The following is a 15,658-nucleotide window of genomic DNA, read 5'->3' as shown; positions in this document are numbered from 1 at the left end:
CATGGGTGTGGGGCCTGTGGGTGTGGGGCCCGTGGGTCCTCCCTCCACCTCCTGCCCACGTGCATCCCAACCACCCTAGGGCCCTGGCACGGCGGCAGGACCCAGGCCCCTTGCTCCCAGGCCCCCAGGAGCACCCACAGCCCCGAGGCCCGCGGCCCTGCTGCACCTGAAGGAGACGAGGCCAGTGAAGAGCAGCGGGAAGGCCAGCATGCACAGGATCACCCGCCACAGCCCGTTGTCCACGCAGAGCTGGCCCCACCACACCTTGGTCAGGAAGGCCTGTGGACAGCGGGGGTCTTGGGAGGGTGGGCACCCCAGCCTGCCTGATCCCACCTCTCATCCCCACCCCAGGGTGACACCACACCCTCGGTGACCACCAGGGTGCGCTCTGAGCCCCCGCTGCAGGTGGCCAGCACAGGACAGGTGCCCTTGCAGGACGGGCTCCAGAGGGGCAGAGCTGGGCGGTGGTCCACAGTGGTAAGGGGAGGACAGTGGGTCTCACACCAGTGGGGGTCCACCTGTGACTCCCGTCCGTCTGTCCTCCCTTCTAGAGCTGAGGGCGCCATCCCCGCAGGTCCCCAGGCCCCTCAGTCCCAGGCTCTCACTGGGACTCAGCTGGCCCTCTAAGCCCCGGGGGTGGGGCCAGGACTCCTCCTCCCCAGGTCGCATGGAGCCGCCTGGACACGGTGACAGCCTGACGCTGTGCTGGGAGGAGCCCCCAGAGTTGGGGACGTGCCTTGTGCCAGGCTGTGGTGGCCCCTGCTCTGCAGCAGCAGTGAGCTGCCCCGTCCCTCCCGAGGCCTGGAGGCTGTGACCGTCCCAGAGCACCCAGGCACGGCCGGCGGGCCTCAGCGGTCACCTGGATGCCGCCGTGAGAGACGAACTTCATGTCCTTGGCCTCCAGGGCCAGCTGCAGGCAGGTGGTCTTCCCCCAGGCCTCCGACACGCGGATGAGCAGCTTCTGGGCTCTCTCTTCATCCTTCCGGTAGCACTCGGTGAAGACCCCTGGGCAGAGGAAGATCTGAGTCAGAACAGCAGGTGACAGTCACCAAGCCTTGGGGACAGTCACAAAGCGAGCCCTCCAGAGGGCACCCTGGACTGAGATCTTGCACATGGGGGCAAAACAGGCAGGTGGAGCTGATGCCGCCAAACACCCAGGCCAAGAGGCAAGGACCCCAGGGCGACAGCAGGTGTGTGAGCCAGGGTCTGGGCCCAGTGTCCCTCAGCGCTCACCGATGGCTCTGTGTTCAAACTCGTCCGCCAGGGCCAGCATCTCCTCCGAGCTATCTGTGTCCTCCTCCTCCTTGGACAGCTCCTTGAGGACCTTACTGCACGCCAGGGCGGCGGAAATGCAGTCCTGGCTCTGGGGACACCAGGGCAGCAGTGAGGCCTGGAGCCAGCCAGGGCCACCCCTGCCCAGGACCAGGCACAGCCAGGCACAGTGTGGGCTGTTACAATGGCCTGCAACCACTGCTGATGGCCACCTGCTGCACCGACCACGGAGACATCTGCTTGCCCTACACTACCCTAGTGGACAGATGACATGGCAGGTACCCTGGCCTACGAGGACCTGGAGGGGCCACAAAGGACAGTCTTCCCACAGGCCTTGGCCCTGGACATGACAAGTTTGGCCCTGGACATGACAAGTTTGCTTGGCAGGCCTTTTTTTAATCATTCATTTATTCTAGTTTGTTATATATGAGGGCAGAATGCAATTCACTTCACACTGCACACACAGAGCACAATTTTCCAAGTCTCTGGTTGTACACAGAGTATTTTCACACCATTCGTGTCTTCATACATGGACTTGGGGTAATGATGTCTGACTCATTCCACTGTCTTTCCTACCCCCACGCCCCCTCCCATCCCGTCCGTTCCCTTTGCCCAATCTAGAGTCCCTCTGTTCCTCCCAAGCCCCCCCATCGCCATTATGAGTCAGCATCCTCATATCAAAGAAAACACTCGGCCTTCGGTTTTTGGGGTTTGGCTTCTTCTCTTAGCCTGATACTCTCCAACTCACCCATTTACCTGCAAGTGCCATGATTTTATTCTCTTAACGCTGAGCAATGTTCCACTGTGTATATACACCACAGTCTCCCTATCCGTTCATCTACCAAAAGCTGTGTCCCTTCGTATTGGCAGGATTTTTAAAAAATGATAAAATAAAAAGATTTCCTTCCTAGAGCAAAGTTCTTGTTTCTGCAACACAGGGCACTAAGTCCTGCTGTGACCAGACCCCACTGCCCTCCCTGCACAGCTGTGGGGGGCCCCACTTGCTGTGGGCACTGGGCTTCCTTCCATTGGTCAATAGCCTATAGTTGTGTTCCAAGAAGCAAGTCTTATTACCTGTGCCCAGATGATGCCCGCTAGCTCCCGGCGGTTCTGGACGATGGCCCAAATGAGAAGGTCCCGAACCGGGTCCATGGTGAAGGTGACATGGCCCGATGAGCGCTTGTAGAGGGACCGGAGGCTCACTCCCTGCACCTGGGGGCAGCGGACAGCCCAGGTCCCACCGAGGCCCACTGGCATCAGAAGCCAGGGCTGTCGGAACACCTGTCCTGCCCCGCCCCGGCCTCAGGGTCACTGTCCCAGAGACTGAGAGCATAGCCTGCATTTTCAGCAGCCCAGGTCATTCTTACACACACCACAGTTCAAGGGCCACTATTCCAGAGACATGGAGAAACTTCTGGAACGGGGGTACCCATCTGTCTCCTTTACGGACACTCTGAGACCCTTGTAACGTGCCATGAGCTCAAAGCCCATCTGATGGCACCCTAGCTCTTTCAGTGAGTGAATCCTGCAGTCCCCAAGCAGGACTGTGGCCGTGAGCTCTGCGAGGGGACCCCACACGGTGTCTCCTGCAGAGAGGAACTCAGGACAGGCAGGGACAGCGAGGGTCCCATCTGAGCAGCACGTGACAGCACAGACACTGAGCCCACTCAGCAGCACCAGAACCCACTCCCAGCCCCACAGTCATGTTCTCAGATGGCCAGGAAACAGTTCCCAGAGGTGGAGGGCAATCCCCACATCAAGAAGGGCAGAGCTGGGTCTGTGCGACCAAGCAGCCGCCCCGTCTCCCCAGGTCAGCCGCGGCTCGCCCGGGCCAGCGGTGGGTTGCCAAACCTGGAGGAGGCAGAAAGTCGCCTAGTGGACAGAAGACAAAGCCAGGTGCCATCTTAGAAGAGACAGAGCATCCAGACCAAGACACAGCCAGAAGGAAACCGAGAGAGTCGTGAGACCTGCTCACAAAGGACTCTGGGCCACACGCACTCGTGGGAGGCTTCCACGCCGGGAGGAAGACCTCGCTCCAGCCACATAGGCGCCTCTAGAGCCGAGGAAGAAAACCTGTGGCTTCCACAGAGCCACCATGAGCCAATGTCAGGACACAGCAAACACAGCCCCAAGACAAAGCTGCAGCCCAAGGCGCGTGCCCTGTGCAGCAAGAGCCCGAGGACACGGGCACAGAGCACCACGTAGCACAGCTCGGCTGCGGCTGGGCCGAGGTTCAAAACAGGAATCGAAGCACATTCTATTCTCAGGAAAATGACTACATGATCCACCCGACTCAGGAGTCAAAGGTCATTCCTTCCACAGGCACCTGGCAAAGCTCAGGGCAGTCAGGAGCCGACGCTGCCCAGGCACAGCACACGCACGTGCAGAGAACACGTTCCCAGCACTGGACGAGACCGCCCTCTGCAGTCCACGTGCATGGCCACGTGTCACAGACGCAGTGGGACGTTCCTGACCCAGCTGCAGGAAATCCAGGAGCACCTGGGGAGCAGGCCAGCTCCGGCAGAGTTGGCCTCTCCCTGAAACCTTCTCTACCGCTTGGAACTTCGAGGAAGGCGGCGTTAAGGGCATTGCCGGGCCCCCGAAGATTCTCTGTGGAAGCCCTAACCTGGGGTGCGACCCGACCTTGGGATTTGGACACAAGGCCTTTAAGAAGGTAATGACATAAAGCGAGATTCCCGAGAGGGCCCTACTCAGCAGAACTGGCTTCCTTATAAGAGGAAGAGACCAGAGATGGGTGTCTCCCTCCCAACCCTCCCTTTCTCCACCTGAAGCCACCTGCAGCAGGAAGGGACGCCCAGCCCCGTGGGCACTCCTGGCCTCAGGACTGTAGGAACATTAATTTCTGAGGTCCGCGCACACCTTCCCCCGCTGGCCACCCGTGTAGCCAACTGCCAGCACCCAGAGCTCTGGGGCAGAGCCTGGCGCAGCGTTACCGGTACGCACGTTGAGCTTGATGTGAGGCACGGGCAGCGAGAGCCGCGGCCGGTCGCTGTGCCGGGGCCTGGGGTACAGCGGCTGAGTGGAGTCCCCCAGGAGCTCCCGCAGCACCTGGGCCACGTGGTGCATCTGCAGCCGGGCGGAGGGCGCGCAGGCCAGGCGCTCCTCGGCCAGGACCTTGTGCAGCTTGCAGTGGAACAGGCAGGAGGGCTCCAGGTTCTCGTACAGGTAGAGCAGCGTGTCCCAGGTGACGAACTCCTTCAGCCGCACCCCATTCTCCAGGAACAGCTTAACGAACTCGGGCTTGTTGGAGATGAGAGCGGCCGTCATCGTAGGGTGCAGATCTGAGGGCTGAGAGTGAGCCCGTGGGTGGCCGTCACACGGGTCGCTGCCTGGCGGAGCCGACCTCAGTGACCTGACAGGCTGCCCCTGCCTCCAGTCTGGAGAGGACGGAGCCGGCCTAGGTCACCCGCCCCAGGGATTGGTCTGGCTTCTGAGGAGGACTCATGGGCCCAGCCGGTCCCTCCACGGGACTCACCTTCCATTGCCACTGGTCAGTGAAGATCTCACTGCGGGCGATGTCCACGCGGTTCCAGGCCACGGCCAGCTTCAGTTGATGGTCCCAGTTCTCATGGCCAAAATGGTCTTGGCTCCGAGAGGCTGCGGGTGAGGGCAGGGGTCAGTCCTCCACCTGGGGCTCGAGGGGGAGCTGGGGACGGGGTGGTGGACTGCCTCTCAGTGACTCAGCCGCCTGGACCCCCCGACACGCCCCGGGAAGCTCTCTTCACTCCAGGCTGGAGCCAGAGAACGTTGGGCTCTGGGCCTCGCACACCCACCCCGGTCCAGCCACGCCCCTCACCACAGGTGGGAGGGACGGGAGGGAAGAGCTCACGGTGCCCGGAGCGCGAGGGCCTCCGGAGGGTGGCCCTTCACCTGAACGCCCAGACTCAGCGCTGGCAGCCCGGGACCAGCGCCCACCCAGCACTCTGCTCTGTCCTGCTTCACTCTTGAAGCGTGGGCCGCTATTCACAGGAGAAAGGGGAGTTTGAGCCTCGCCTCGCCCGACACACAACCCCTGCGTCTGTCAGTAAAAACACTGTGACGACGGGTCCCTCTCCTGGCCCCTCTGCCCAGGGAAGCAAAAACCAACAGCCCCAAACTGGAGACCACCTGAATATCCACCCACCGATGAGTGGGAAAAGCAACCGTGGTGTAGTCACAGCCTCGGGAAAGCACTGTTCCTGCGCCGCGGGGAAAGGAGCCAGCCGCGCCCACGGCGGCAGCCCGCAGGATCGGCGCTCGGAGCAGAGCAGCGAGACAGGACAGAAGCGTCACCCAGCTGCCGGAGCTCTCCTTGTGGCTGAACACACAAGACAGCGCCTGGCATCCTAGTGCTGCGAGTGTGCGGCTCAGTGGTGCCCAACTCACCCACGATGCCGGGCACCCGCACACACCCACCTCAGACCCTCTGATCCTGGAAGCTGGAGCTCCGTCCCCTCCCTGCCCCCCTCTGGGTGGCACCCATTCCGCTGACTCTGGATGAGAGACTCCAGCTCCCTCGTGGACCTGGACGCACGTGGCATTGGTACTTTTATGACTACGATCCCTCGGTAGCCTGCCCTGAGGTCCCCGCGTGTGGTAGAAGGTGCCAGAAACGCCTTCCTTTTTGAGGCTGAATACTGTTCCATTGGGTGGACGGGCCACATACTGCTTATCTTTCCACTTATGAGTGGACACTGGGCTGTCTCTGCCCCCTAGCTACTGTGGACAGAGCCACTGTGATGGTGGGCACATGGGCTCCCTCCTGAAGGCCTCCTGTGGTCCTTTGGGTGTGCCCCAGTTGCTTGAGGGCTTGGAGTTTCGAGGACCTGCTGTATTGCTCTCCATGGTGGCTACATCCTCTGCAGCCACCTGCAGGGCACAGGGCTCCATCTCCACAGCCTCACCAGTGCTGCCTTCTGCTTTGTGTTGTTTTTTAACTTTATTGTATTTAGTTAGTTTTATGTGATGCAGGGCCTTGAACCCAGGGCCTTGCACGTGCAAGGCAAGCGCTCTACCACTGAGCCTCAGTCCCAGCCCCTTCTGCTTTGTTTTTAACAGCAACTATCCTAAAGCATGCAAGATGGTCTCTTGCAGAAATCTGGAATGCGCACGTCCCTAGTGACCCGAGATGCCAAGCACCATGTCACACATTTATTACACACATGCCTTCTGTGGAGGCAGTCTGCTCTAGTCTAGTGTCTTTATTTTTTTTATTTTTTATTTTTTGGTACTAGGGATTAAACCCAAGTGTGCTCTACCACTGAGCCACACCCCAGCCCTCTGTATTTTTTATTTTGAGCTGGGTCAGTAACGTCCCACCTGCGTCTGTGATATGCAGCCATGCACGTGGGCGTGGTCTCGTCCAGTGCTGGGAACATGCCCTCTGTCCGTGCGTGTGCCTGGGCAGTGTCCACTCCTGACTCAGCCCTGAGCTTTGCCAGGTGCCTTGGGAAGGAATGATCTTTGACTCCTGAATCGGGTGGATCATGTAGTCATTTTCCTGAGAGTAAGAGTCACTGAGGCTGGCTTTAAACTTGTGGTCCTCCTGCCTCAGCCTCCTAAGCTGCTGGGATTACAGGTGTGTGCCACCGTGCCCTGTTCTGGTGTCTCTTTTTTTAATTGGATTTTTTGATTGTTGAGTTGTACGAGTGCCCTTTGTAACCTGCCATCAGTCCCTCATTGACATAGGATGTGAGAATTTTCTCCTGTTGGGTGGATCACCTTCTCACTGTGGAGAGTGACCTTTGACGCACCAGGTTTCTCGTTTTCATGAGTTAGGTTTGTCTGTTCTTCTTGTTTCCTAAGCCGTTGGGATCATTTCCGAGAAATCACTGCCAAATCTGATGTCATGACACTTTTGCTCTGACTTCCTCCAGGAGCCTCACAGTTGGGGTCTTGCATGACAAGGTCTGTCCATGACAAGAGTGGATCCTAGCACCCTTGCTGAAGATTGTTGTTGTGTACTTCTCTTTCTTGCAGCATCTTCGTCTGGAGTTGGATTAAGGTAACGCTGACCTCACAGAATGAGTTAGGATGTCTTCCCTCCTCTTTAATTTTTTGGAAAAGTTTAGGAGGGATTGGTGTCAGTTTTTCTTTAAATGTTTGGCTAACTCACCAGTGAGACCACCAAATCCAGGGATTTTCTTCCTGGGGAGACCTCTGCCACTGGCTCAATCTCCTTTCTGGTGATAGGTCCACTCGGGTCTTCTATTTACTCGTGGTCTAGTGTTGGTAGGTTTTGTGTTTTCAGGACTGTGTCCACTTCATCTAGGTCATCCGATCAGTTGGAGTATGTCTGCTCATACCAACGCGACCCTTCGTCTTGGTGGTAATGTCCTCACTTTCATTTCCGATTTCAGCGATTTGAGCCTTCTTTCTTTTCCTTAGTCCACCTAACTACAGGGGCATTGGTTTTGTTGTTCTTTTTGATCTCCTTGGTGTTCTCCGTTGTTTCTGTTCTCTGGGACGTGGATCTCTGTTCTCGTTTTTACGATTGCCTGCCTTCTGCAAACCTTGGGTTGGTTTTAGTGTGTCCTATTTTTCCTAGTTGCGTAAGTTTTAAAGTTAGGTTGTTGGCTCGAGAGGTCTCTTATTTAAAGATGACTATTCAGTTCTGAGGATTGAGCCCAGGACTCTGCATACGCTAGGCAGGCGCTCTACCACTGAGCACATCCCCTTGATTTTTTAATGTAACATTCATAGATGAAGATCTCCCCTTGAGCACTGTTTTTCCAGAAATTTCAGTATGTTGGGTTTTCATTTCCAGGGGTTTCTAAGTATTTTGTAATGTCCCTTTGATTTCTCTTTCAATTCACTGGTTGTTTGAAAGTGTATTGATTAATTTCCACAGATTTGTGAATTTCCCAGTGTTACTTCTGCCACTGATTTCTAACTTTGTCACTGCAGTTATGAGCCATTATTACTATAATGCTAGCTTTTATAATCGTCCATGTATTGACCTTTATTGGAATCTTTATTTCTTCAGATGGCTGTGAGGTCCTGTCCAGTGTCCTTTCATCCCATTCTGCGGGTCTCTCCGAGCATTTCTTACACCACAGATCTAGTGGTAACAAACACCCTCAGCTTGTATTTATCTGGGAACATCTTAGTTTCTCCTTCACTGTGAAGGACGGTTTTCTGGGTATAGGATTCTTGGTTGACACATTATCTTTAGTACTTTGACTATATCCCTCCACTTCCTTCTGGTTCTGTAGCTCCTGATAAGAAATCTGTGTTTTGTTCTTGTTTTTGTTTTGTGCTGGGTTAGAACCCAGGCCTTGTGCATGCACAGCAAGCACTCCACCAACTGAGCCACACCCCAGCCCGATGAGAGACCCAGACACTCCTGCTGAGGAGCCCTGTATGTGACAGGTTGCTGCTCTCTTGATGACTCCAAGATTCTGTCTTGTCTTCTGGAAGTTTGACTGCGATGTGTCTCAGTGTAAGTCTCTTTGAGTCACCTCACCAGGAGTTTGCTGAGTCTCCCGATGGCAGGAATGTGGGGTGGCATGGCTCACGGCCAGCGGTTCCCTGGCCCATGCCCCTGACTGAGGAAGAGCATCATGGCACCTTGGGACTGGGGTCCCTCATCCCAAGCACCTGCAATCTGGACTCTCCCCCATTTCCCACTTTCCCTGGCCCTCACCTTTCAGCAAAGCCTGCAGGATGGCCACATCCACATCCTGCTGACCATCCTTGCCTTCCCGGAAGATGGTCAGCAGCTCCCGCTTCCGGACAATGTCTTGGATCTGCAAAAAAAAAAAAAAAAAAAAAATTGTCCAAGTGAGATACAAAGTAATGAGTGAATGTCCTATCTCCTTTAAGGACACTTGGAATTGTATCCCCAACAGGGAGCCTGAATCCTGAGCACAAGCCCTGCCTGTCCTGTGTGAGCTGGGCCACCATTCGCCTCCTCTCACCTTAGATGGTGACGGTGAAGAGACGCAAGGACCAAACACATTGTGGTGTGGTGGCCATTAGGTGGAAAACATGGCTCAAGCGTGAAGCATCTTCACCTCAATGACACAGAGTCTTCCAGAAGATAGTATGCTGTGCAAGGCTTCTCCTCCTGGTCCTGCTGAGCCCCAGCCATTCCCCGCCCTGTCTCTTCAACCATCCATCCTACCTACTGTCCATCCACCTGTCTGTTTATCTGTCCATCTATCCACACATCCACGTATCAATCCATCTGTCCGCGTCTCTGTCTCGCTATCTAGCTCTCCAGCCATGTGTCTATCCACCGACTTGTGTGCCTATCTATGTGTGGCCAACCATCTATGTAATGTCTGTCTGTCCATGTGTCCATCCATCCATCCACACACCCAGCCACCCAACCAGCATCTTTATCTTTCGTCCGTCCAACATCTCCTACCCTGCAGCCAGGTGGCACTCCACATCTGACAGCAGGTCCCCACGGCCCTGAGGTCCCTCCCTCCTCTCCCCAGGACTGCCACACTGGCCGTGCCTGCCGGCCCTCCCCTCTCAGCCTAGCCACACTGCCCACCTGTGCACAGACTCTGTCCACTCCAGGTCCCCTCACATGCCCAACCTCCGTCTCTGAGGCCCCAGTGTGTCCCCATCCTTCACCGTCCAGCCTTCATGCAAATTCAAAACCCTCCTGGCTTCCTGCCCAGCACACTCCCCCTCCATCAGCCCCAGCAATGTTCCCTGAACAAAACCAGCCTTGCTGCCCTGTCCTGTGGGCTGGCCCGGCCCTCAGCACACACAAGGGTGAGCCCCACGTCCCTCTGTCACACAGGAGACAAGCAGGGCAGAAGGCAAGCCTTCCTGGCCCCCAGCTGTGACGGTGCTCCCCCTGCAGAGAGAGCCCCAGGCGCAGGCCGTCGGTGCCACGTCCCCTCGTCCTGTCAGCCACCCGCAGAGCAGACCCCCACGCCGAGGCCCTGAACTGAGTCTGACGACGGGGACCCCGTGGCCAGGCCTGAGGCAGGTTTGTGCAAAACACCACTCTCAGGGTTGAGTCAGCGATGGAAAGTGGATTTGAAGAATAGGCACTTCTGGCCGCAGCAAATTTGATTCAGTTCCGAGAGTTGCCTGAATAATTTATGGTCCAGCTGGGAAGAGGCTCCAGGTCCTGCCCGACAGTTCCCAGTGGCCATGGGGAGCCCGCGGCTTCGCCACTCCCTGACCTCATGACTTTCTCCTGTGGGACAGACAGTCTCACAGAACACCACACGGAACAAGGTCACTGTGAGCTAAAGCTAAAGCAAGGTCACCGTGCCACCCCGTCACCCAGTCAGAGCACTGCTTCCCAACCACCAGCCCAGAGCCCAAGTCCTGGAACGTGTCCTCTCTGACCCCCGCTCAACAGGTCAGGGCCCGGCGTGGTCAACTCAGTGTGTCCCGTGGTCTGTGGTCTGTGGGCCCTGGCTGCCCACAGAACCCAAAGGAAGCATGGCGCAGCCGAGGTGCCCCACGGAAGGCCCTGGAGAGCAACCTGTCTCTGAGTGGCCCAGCACCCTCCCAGCCCGGCTCACGAGGGTACATGAGGGTGTGCACGGCTTGGCCCTCACGGTATTGGGGGGAACTGAGACGCACCCTCCACCCCCTACCAAGAATCCCACCAGGAAGCAGAGGACAGGTGACCGTCGATCACCTGAGGCCCCGGCCCTGGAGTTCTAATGTGGGACCCAGCTGGTCAGGGGCTTCCTGGGTAGGGAGGGGTGACCAGCCAGGATCTGTCTCACATACCCCCTGTGGAAGACAGTGTGGCCATGGACCAAGGCATACCTAGAGCTCCTCAGGGTCCACCCAAGGCCCAGCTTCTGGCCTGGGGAGGTGGATGCTTCTGAGACTCACTCCATTCACTCACCTACGTGGCCAAGAGACTGGACCCCTCAGCCGCCCACTCCTGTCACCTGGGAAGCTCCTCTGCTGCCTGAATCTCAGCGGAGGCCCACCCTGTGTCTCCCTCTCCAGTCCTCCCGGCACCAGCACAGCGCGGCAGGCTCGTGGGCCGCAAGGGCGCTCTGGAGCCCCGCGGAGACCTGCCCGCCCACACTCTCTCTGCCAAGGGCAGACTCAGCCCCTGTCCTCCTTTGGCCCGGCGTCCCACGGTCTGATCTCCCTCTCTATCCTTCACCCACGGGACCCTCTGCACTCTGTTCTGGGTCCCTTGCCGCCTGGTCCCTCCAGGCCAACAGCCTCTTGGGGTCGGCCTGGGGACTGCATGCCTGCCGCCCCACCTTTTTGGTCCACTCGACGACTCTGCTCTCCGTGAAGGTCTCAAACATCTCCTGGAAGAACAGGCTGAGCTTCTGCTGGATCAGGCAGATGGTGATCTCGGAGACCGGCAGGCTGGCCACCTGGGCGATGACGTCGGCCACGCGGCCCGAGCCCTCCACGATCACGCAGGGCGTGCCGTTGGTGATGGCGTTGTAGATGGTCTGCAAGGCCCAGGTCCACACGAGGTGGGCAAAGTCCTTGTCAGCCCCAGTGCCTTCTGATGGGCCCTCGCTGGGGCTGGGCTCGCCTGCTGCCGGGAGGGCTACGGGGCTGGAATTTACTGGAAGCATTTAGTACCTGGAGTGTCCCGAGGCCCGAGGGACAGGCCCCTTGTGAGCACTGAGGGTGCACCCCTCCCCAGGGAGGCCTCTGGCTCACATCTTAATCAGAGGGCTTCACAACTTTCCCATGGACACTCAGACATGAAGCCACAGAGGACGCTGCATGCGCCCTGGTTACAAAAGCTCGGGGGAGGCCAGGACCACATGGAGACCTGAGGCCCAGGGTGAGCTCAGCTGCAGGCAGGGCCCGACGCAGGCTGCTCCAGAAGGATGCCTTCTGCACATGGGGCCTGCCCTGGGTGCAGAAGCACAGGGTGGCCCTGACGGCAGAGAGCCAGAAAGGGGACTCAGCCTGGGTAGGGCTGGGGACCGCATGCTCTGAGGAACCTGTCCAGCCAGGAGCCCAGGGTTCTGTTCTCACCTGGGGGTCCTAAATGAAAACTGGCATCTTCCATGATGCCATGAACAGATCCCCCAGAGTCTTGCCCCAAATCCAGACCTTTCTACAACAGATGGAGTGGGCTAGCATCCATGGAGGAGGCCAAGCACACACCATGGAGTGGCTCTGGAAGGAAGGTCCAGGAGCAGCTGTTCAGGCCACCTAACAAGTGTGCTTTACCCTGCTGCTGCCCAGGATCTGGGTGGGAGCGAGGACCTTGAAAACACTCCAGGGAGTCTGGGAGCAGCTTGCAGACCCCTGGCCTCCTAGAGGAGTCCGGGGAGCAGAGAGCCAGCAGGCCCCTCCTTGCTCCAGGCCCCTTTGGAGCATCTGTTACTGCCCAGGCCACCAAGTCACACTCCTACCCAGGATCCTCCCTGGGTGCCCCCTGTTCCACCTGGAAATGGCCCTGCCCATGGTGAACTCCCCCTTTCTGTCTCCCAGGGACAGCTCATCGCCCTGTCCCACCAATGATCCCACCAGGAAGCAGCGAAGACTCCTCAGCCAGTCCTCCCCGGCAGCAGGACTTGGCCCCGCAGCCTGCCCTGCGGCCAGTACTCACATGCAGCGTGCCGGGGCCGCCCTCTAGCACCACGCAGACGATGGGGATCTTGATGGCCACACCTAGGCAGAGCATGGAGCCCACATGAGGGAACCTGTGGGCACGACCCTCTGTTGAGGTCACTCTTCCCCACCAGCTCATGTCACCCAGCCAACTCCTGTTGGCTTTCTCCGGAGGGCGGGCAGGGCCAGGCTGGGGGCCACCAGAGCTGGTGCCTTGGGCTGCCCTGTCCTCTCTACCCAGCGGGCCACTGCGACTGCCTGCTTTCCTCTGCAGCCCGGCCATGGTGCCTGGAAGTCCAGGCCCACCCTGCAGAGGGCACACCCGGCAGGCCCTCGTCCTCCTGCACGGGCAGGGCCGAGGCAGGGAGCTCTGTCCACAGCCCTCGTCCAGTCCCTGTGCTCTCCAGCACCCGCAGCCAGGGGATTGGGGCAACGACAGGGATCCCTTTCCCTGGCAGCAAGTCCTATCCATCCACCTGCCACCACACGCCCACCTCGGCTTCTCTTAGTAAAGCGGGGTTCTCAATGGGTGTCCCCAGACCAGCAGCATCAGAATCACCTGGGAGATCATGAGGAGCACGTTCTCTTCCCACCAGACCTGGGGAGTCAGAGGCCCTGGGCGGGGCCAGCACACTGGGTACACCAGGAAGCTCGAAAGCCACTGCTCCAAGCACCCCACACACCTGGGTACCCGCCGAGACCTCCCCATTACCTTCTGCACCTCCTCGACTCTCACAGAAACCCTACACGTGCGTCCCAAGGTCCTGGAGCCCACCCATCCCACCCTCGAGAGCCCCGAGTCAAGCTCTGAATCTTGACCGTTGCCCCTTCTGAACTCTGAACCTGAGATTGCCGTGGTGTAAGAGGGTCGTAGGACGTTCTGCCCGAGAGCACACAGACAAGCTGCGGGCCCACGCGGACCCCCGCCCGGGGGGAGGGGGCAGGAGAAGAGCAGGCAGCCTGTTGGAGCAGGGAAGGAGCTGGGAAGGAATGCAGGTCACGTTTTCACACCTCCAAGCACCCTGCAGGCCAACGGCCAGTGGGGCCAGCTGCGTCCCTGGCATTGCCCAGCCGGCGCTCTCTGCCCGGGGAGCCCTGGAAGCCCACTCCCCTCACCTCCTCTCTCCTTGGTCTGCTCCGATATGAACTTCTCCAGCTTGGTCCTCAGGGGGATCTCCACCCCGTACTGGCCGTGGGTCCCGTCATCCACAAGGATGAAGTGGGAGTGGTTGCTGTCCAGGCAGGTCAGGTTCCCTTGACCTTCCTCGTCCAGGACATACTCGGCCGGAAAGCCGCCCTGCAGGTGGCCAGGGAAGCAACAGGTGGTCAGGCGGAAGTCCCACACCGTGATAGCTGGGGTGGGGGCAGCAGGCTGGATGACGCACCCCCAGGGAAATCAAGCCCCCATCCCGGGAGCCTGTGGACGCTGCCTAATTTGGAGAAAGGGCCTGGCAGATGCGGCTTAGGACGTAACCCAGGAAGACGGACCTGTGTTGCTGGGTGCGCCCAGAGTGCCATCTCTAGCACTCCTCAAAGGCAGGGCAGAGGGAGACCCACAGGGACCAGGAGGGAGCCATGTGGCCACAGAGGCCAAGGGCAGAGGTACGGCCACAAGCCAGAGAAAGCCTGGCGCTGCCAGAGATAAAAAACCAGTTCTCCCTGAGCCTGGGGGGTCCCCGCCACACACTGCTTCTGGCCAAACAGCACTGACTTCAGTGTTCTTCTACCCTTTCTGCTGCTCTAAGGTTTGTGGTAACTTGTTCTAGCATCACACGAAACAAACACAGACTTTGGGACCAGGAGGTGAGGAGCTGCTACAAAAAAATACCCCAAAGGTGCACGTGGCTCTGGAGTTGGGTGGGGGGCGGAGGAAGGAAGGGTCCAGGCACAGGACAGGCCTCACTGCCTGGCACAGTCTATCGTAAGGACGTGGGTGCTGAGGACGCGGTCAGCGCTCAGGAGGGAGCAGGAGCGTGGCCTGAGTCTTCCTTGTCTCAGGGAACACATACGTAGCGCACTCTGAACTTTCATAGAAGGGTAAACATTAAAGGGTGGAGCCTCCAAAGGAAACGAGAGCTTCTTATCAGAACTGGGGGGAAGAGAGTCTGCAGCACCTGCGCTGGGGGTCTGTGGGAGGCAGAATTGTGCACGATGCCCTCAGGTGGCTCAGGAATTCCCCAAGCCAAGTGTCAAAGGTGTGGCCTGGTTTCTTTTTGCTGCTTCTCATAAAATGCACAGAAAAGGGGATAAATTGAAGGGAAAACTGACAGGCAGAAAACCAGGACTTGACGATTCAGGAGATGCTGGGTCTATCTCCATTTCATACAGAGCTCAAGGATTAAGAGAGTCCCTGTTAGGAGAGGGTGGGGGAGCCACCAGCCTTCTACATGGGTGCAGGGGTCAGGCGTGTGACTGTGGGCACGCGACCACGCAGCACAAGCCAGGAGTAGAGAAGCCATCACCCAGGAACCATCTGAGGAGGCCGAATCCTGCGACATGCGCAGGAGACCCCCAGGCTTCCGCAAATGTGCATCAGTAAAGACCTGTCCTGAAAGGAGGAGGGCAGGACAACACGAAGAAGGCGGTCAGACTCCCAAAACCCTCCAGAAAGCAGGCTGATGACCCTGAAGGAGAAATGAAGACCTTGAGGCAGGAAGCTGTCCAGGGGCTGGGCTTGTAGCTCAGGGGTGCAGCCCTTGCCTTGCATGTGTGGGCACTGGGTTCCAACCTCAGCACCGCATGCAAATACACAAGTAGGTTTATTGTGTCCATCTACAACTAAAAGATATTTAAGAAGAAGAGAAGGAGAAGAGGAAGAGGAAGAGGAAAGAGGGAGGAGGAGGAGGAGGAGGAGGAG

At 58.2% G+C, this 15,658-nt stretch overlaps 1 protein-coding gene and 1 long non-coding RNA gene across 5 annotated transcripts in view; one reads left to right on the top strand and one right to left on the bottom strand.

Annotated features, from left to right (window-relative positions):
* Nucleotides 1-1,003, top strand: part of LOC125616990 — a 5,890-nt gene extending 4,887 nt beyond the window's left edge. The window contains exon 3 of the long non-coding RNA XR_007347850.1: nt 80-1,003. This is a non-coding gene — a long non-coding RNA (uncharacterized LOC125616990). The remainder of the gene's footprint in view (nt 1-79) is intronic.
* Nucleotides 1-15,658, bottom strand: part of Trpm2 (transient receptor potential cation channel subfamily M member 2) — a 50,574-nt gene that overhangs the window by 21,274 nt on the left and 13,642 nt on the right. For 3 of the 4 annotated variants that reach the window (XR_007347849.1, XM_048803777.1, XM_015478845.2), the window contains exons 6-15: nt 13,918-14,098; nt 12,800-12,861; nt 11,478-11,678; nt 8,918-9,020; nt 4,769-4,890; nt 4,237-4,581; nt 2,347-2,484; nt 1,234-1,363; nt 860-1,005; nt 167-279 (exon numbers count right to left, since the gene is read on the bottom strand). Coding sequence is in view for 3 of the 4 variants with exons in the window: in XM_048803777.1 (XP_048659734.1) it covers nt 167-279; nt 860-1,005; nt 1,234-1,363; nt 2,347-2,484; nt 4,237-4,581; nt 4,769-4,890; nt 8,918-9,020; nt 11,478-11,678; nt 12,800-12,861; nt 13,918-14,098 (1,541 nt within the window). In the remaining variant the exon portion in view is untranslated. The remainder of the gene's footprint in view (nt 1-166; nt 280-859; nt 1,006-1,233; nt 1,364-2,346; nt 2,485-4,236; nt 4,582-4,768; nt 4,891-8,917; nt 9,021-11,477; nt 11,679-12,799; nt 12,862-13,917; nt 14,099-15,658) is intronic. The other variant, XM_048803776.1, reaches the window with a different exon arrangement.

The sequence above is a fragment of the Marmota marmota genome, unplaced genomic scaffold (genome assembly GCF_001458135.2).
Source record: "Marmota marmota marmota unplaced genomic scaffold, marMar, whole genome shotgun sequence".
Lineage (NCBI taxonomy): Eukaryota > Metazoa > Chordata > Mammalia > Rodentia > Sciuridae > Marmota > Marmota marmota.
Note: the sequence above shows the minus strand (reverse complement) of the source record. Positions and strands in the feature narration are given on the sequence as shown.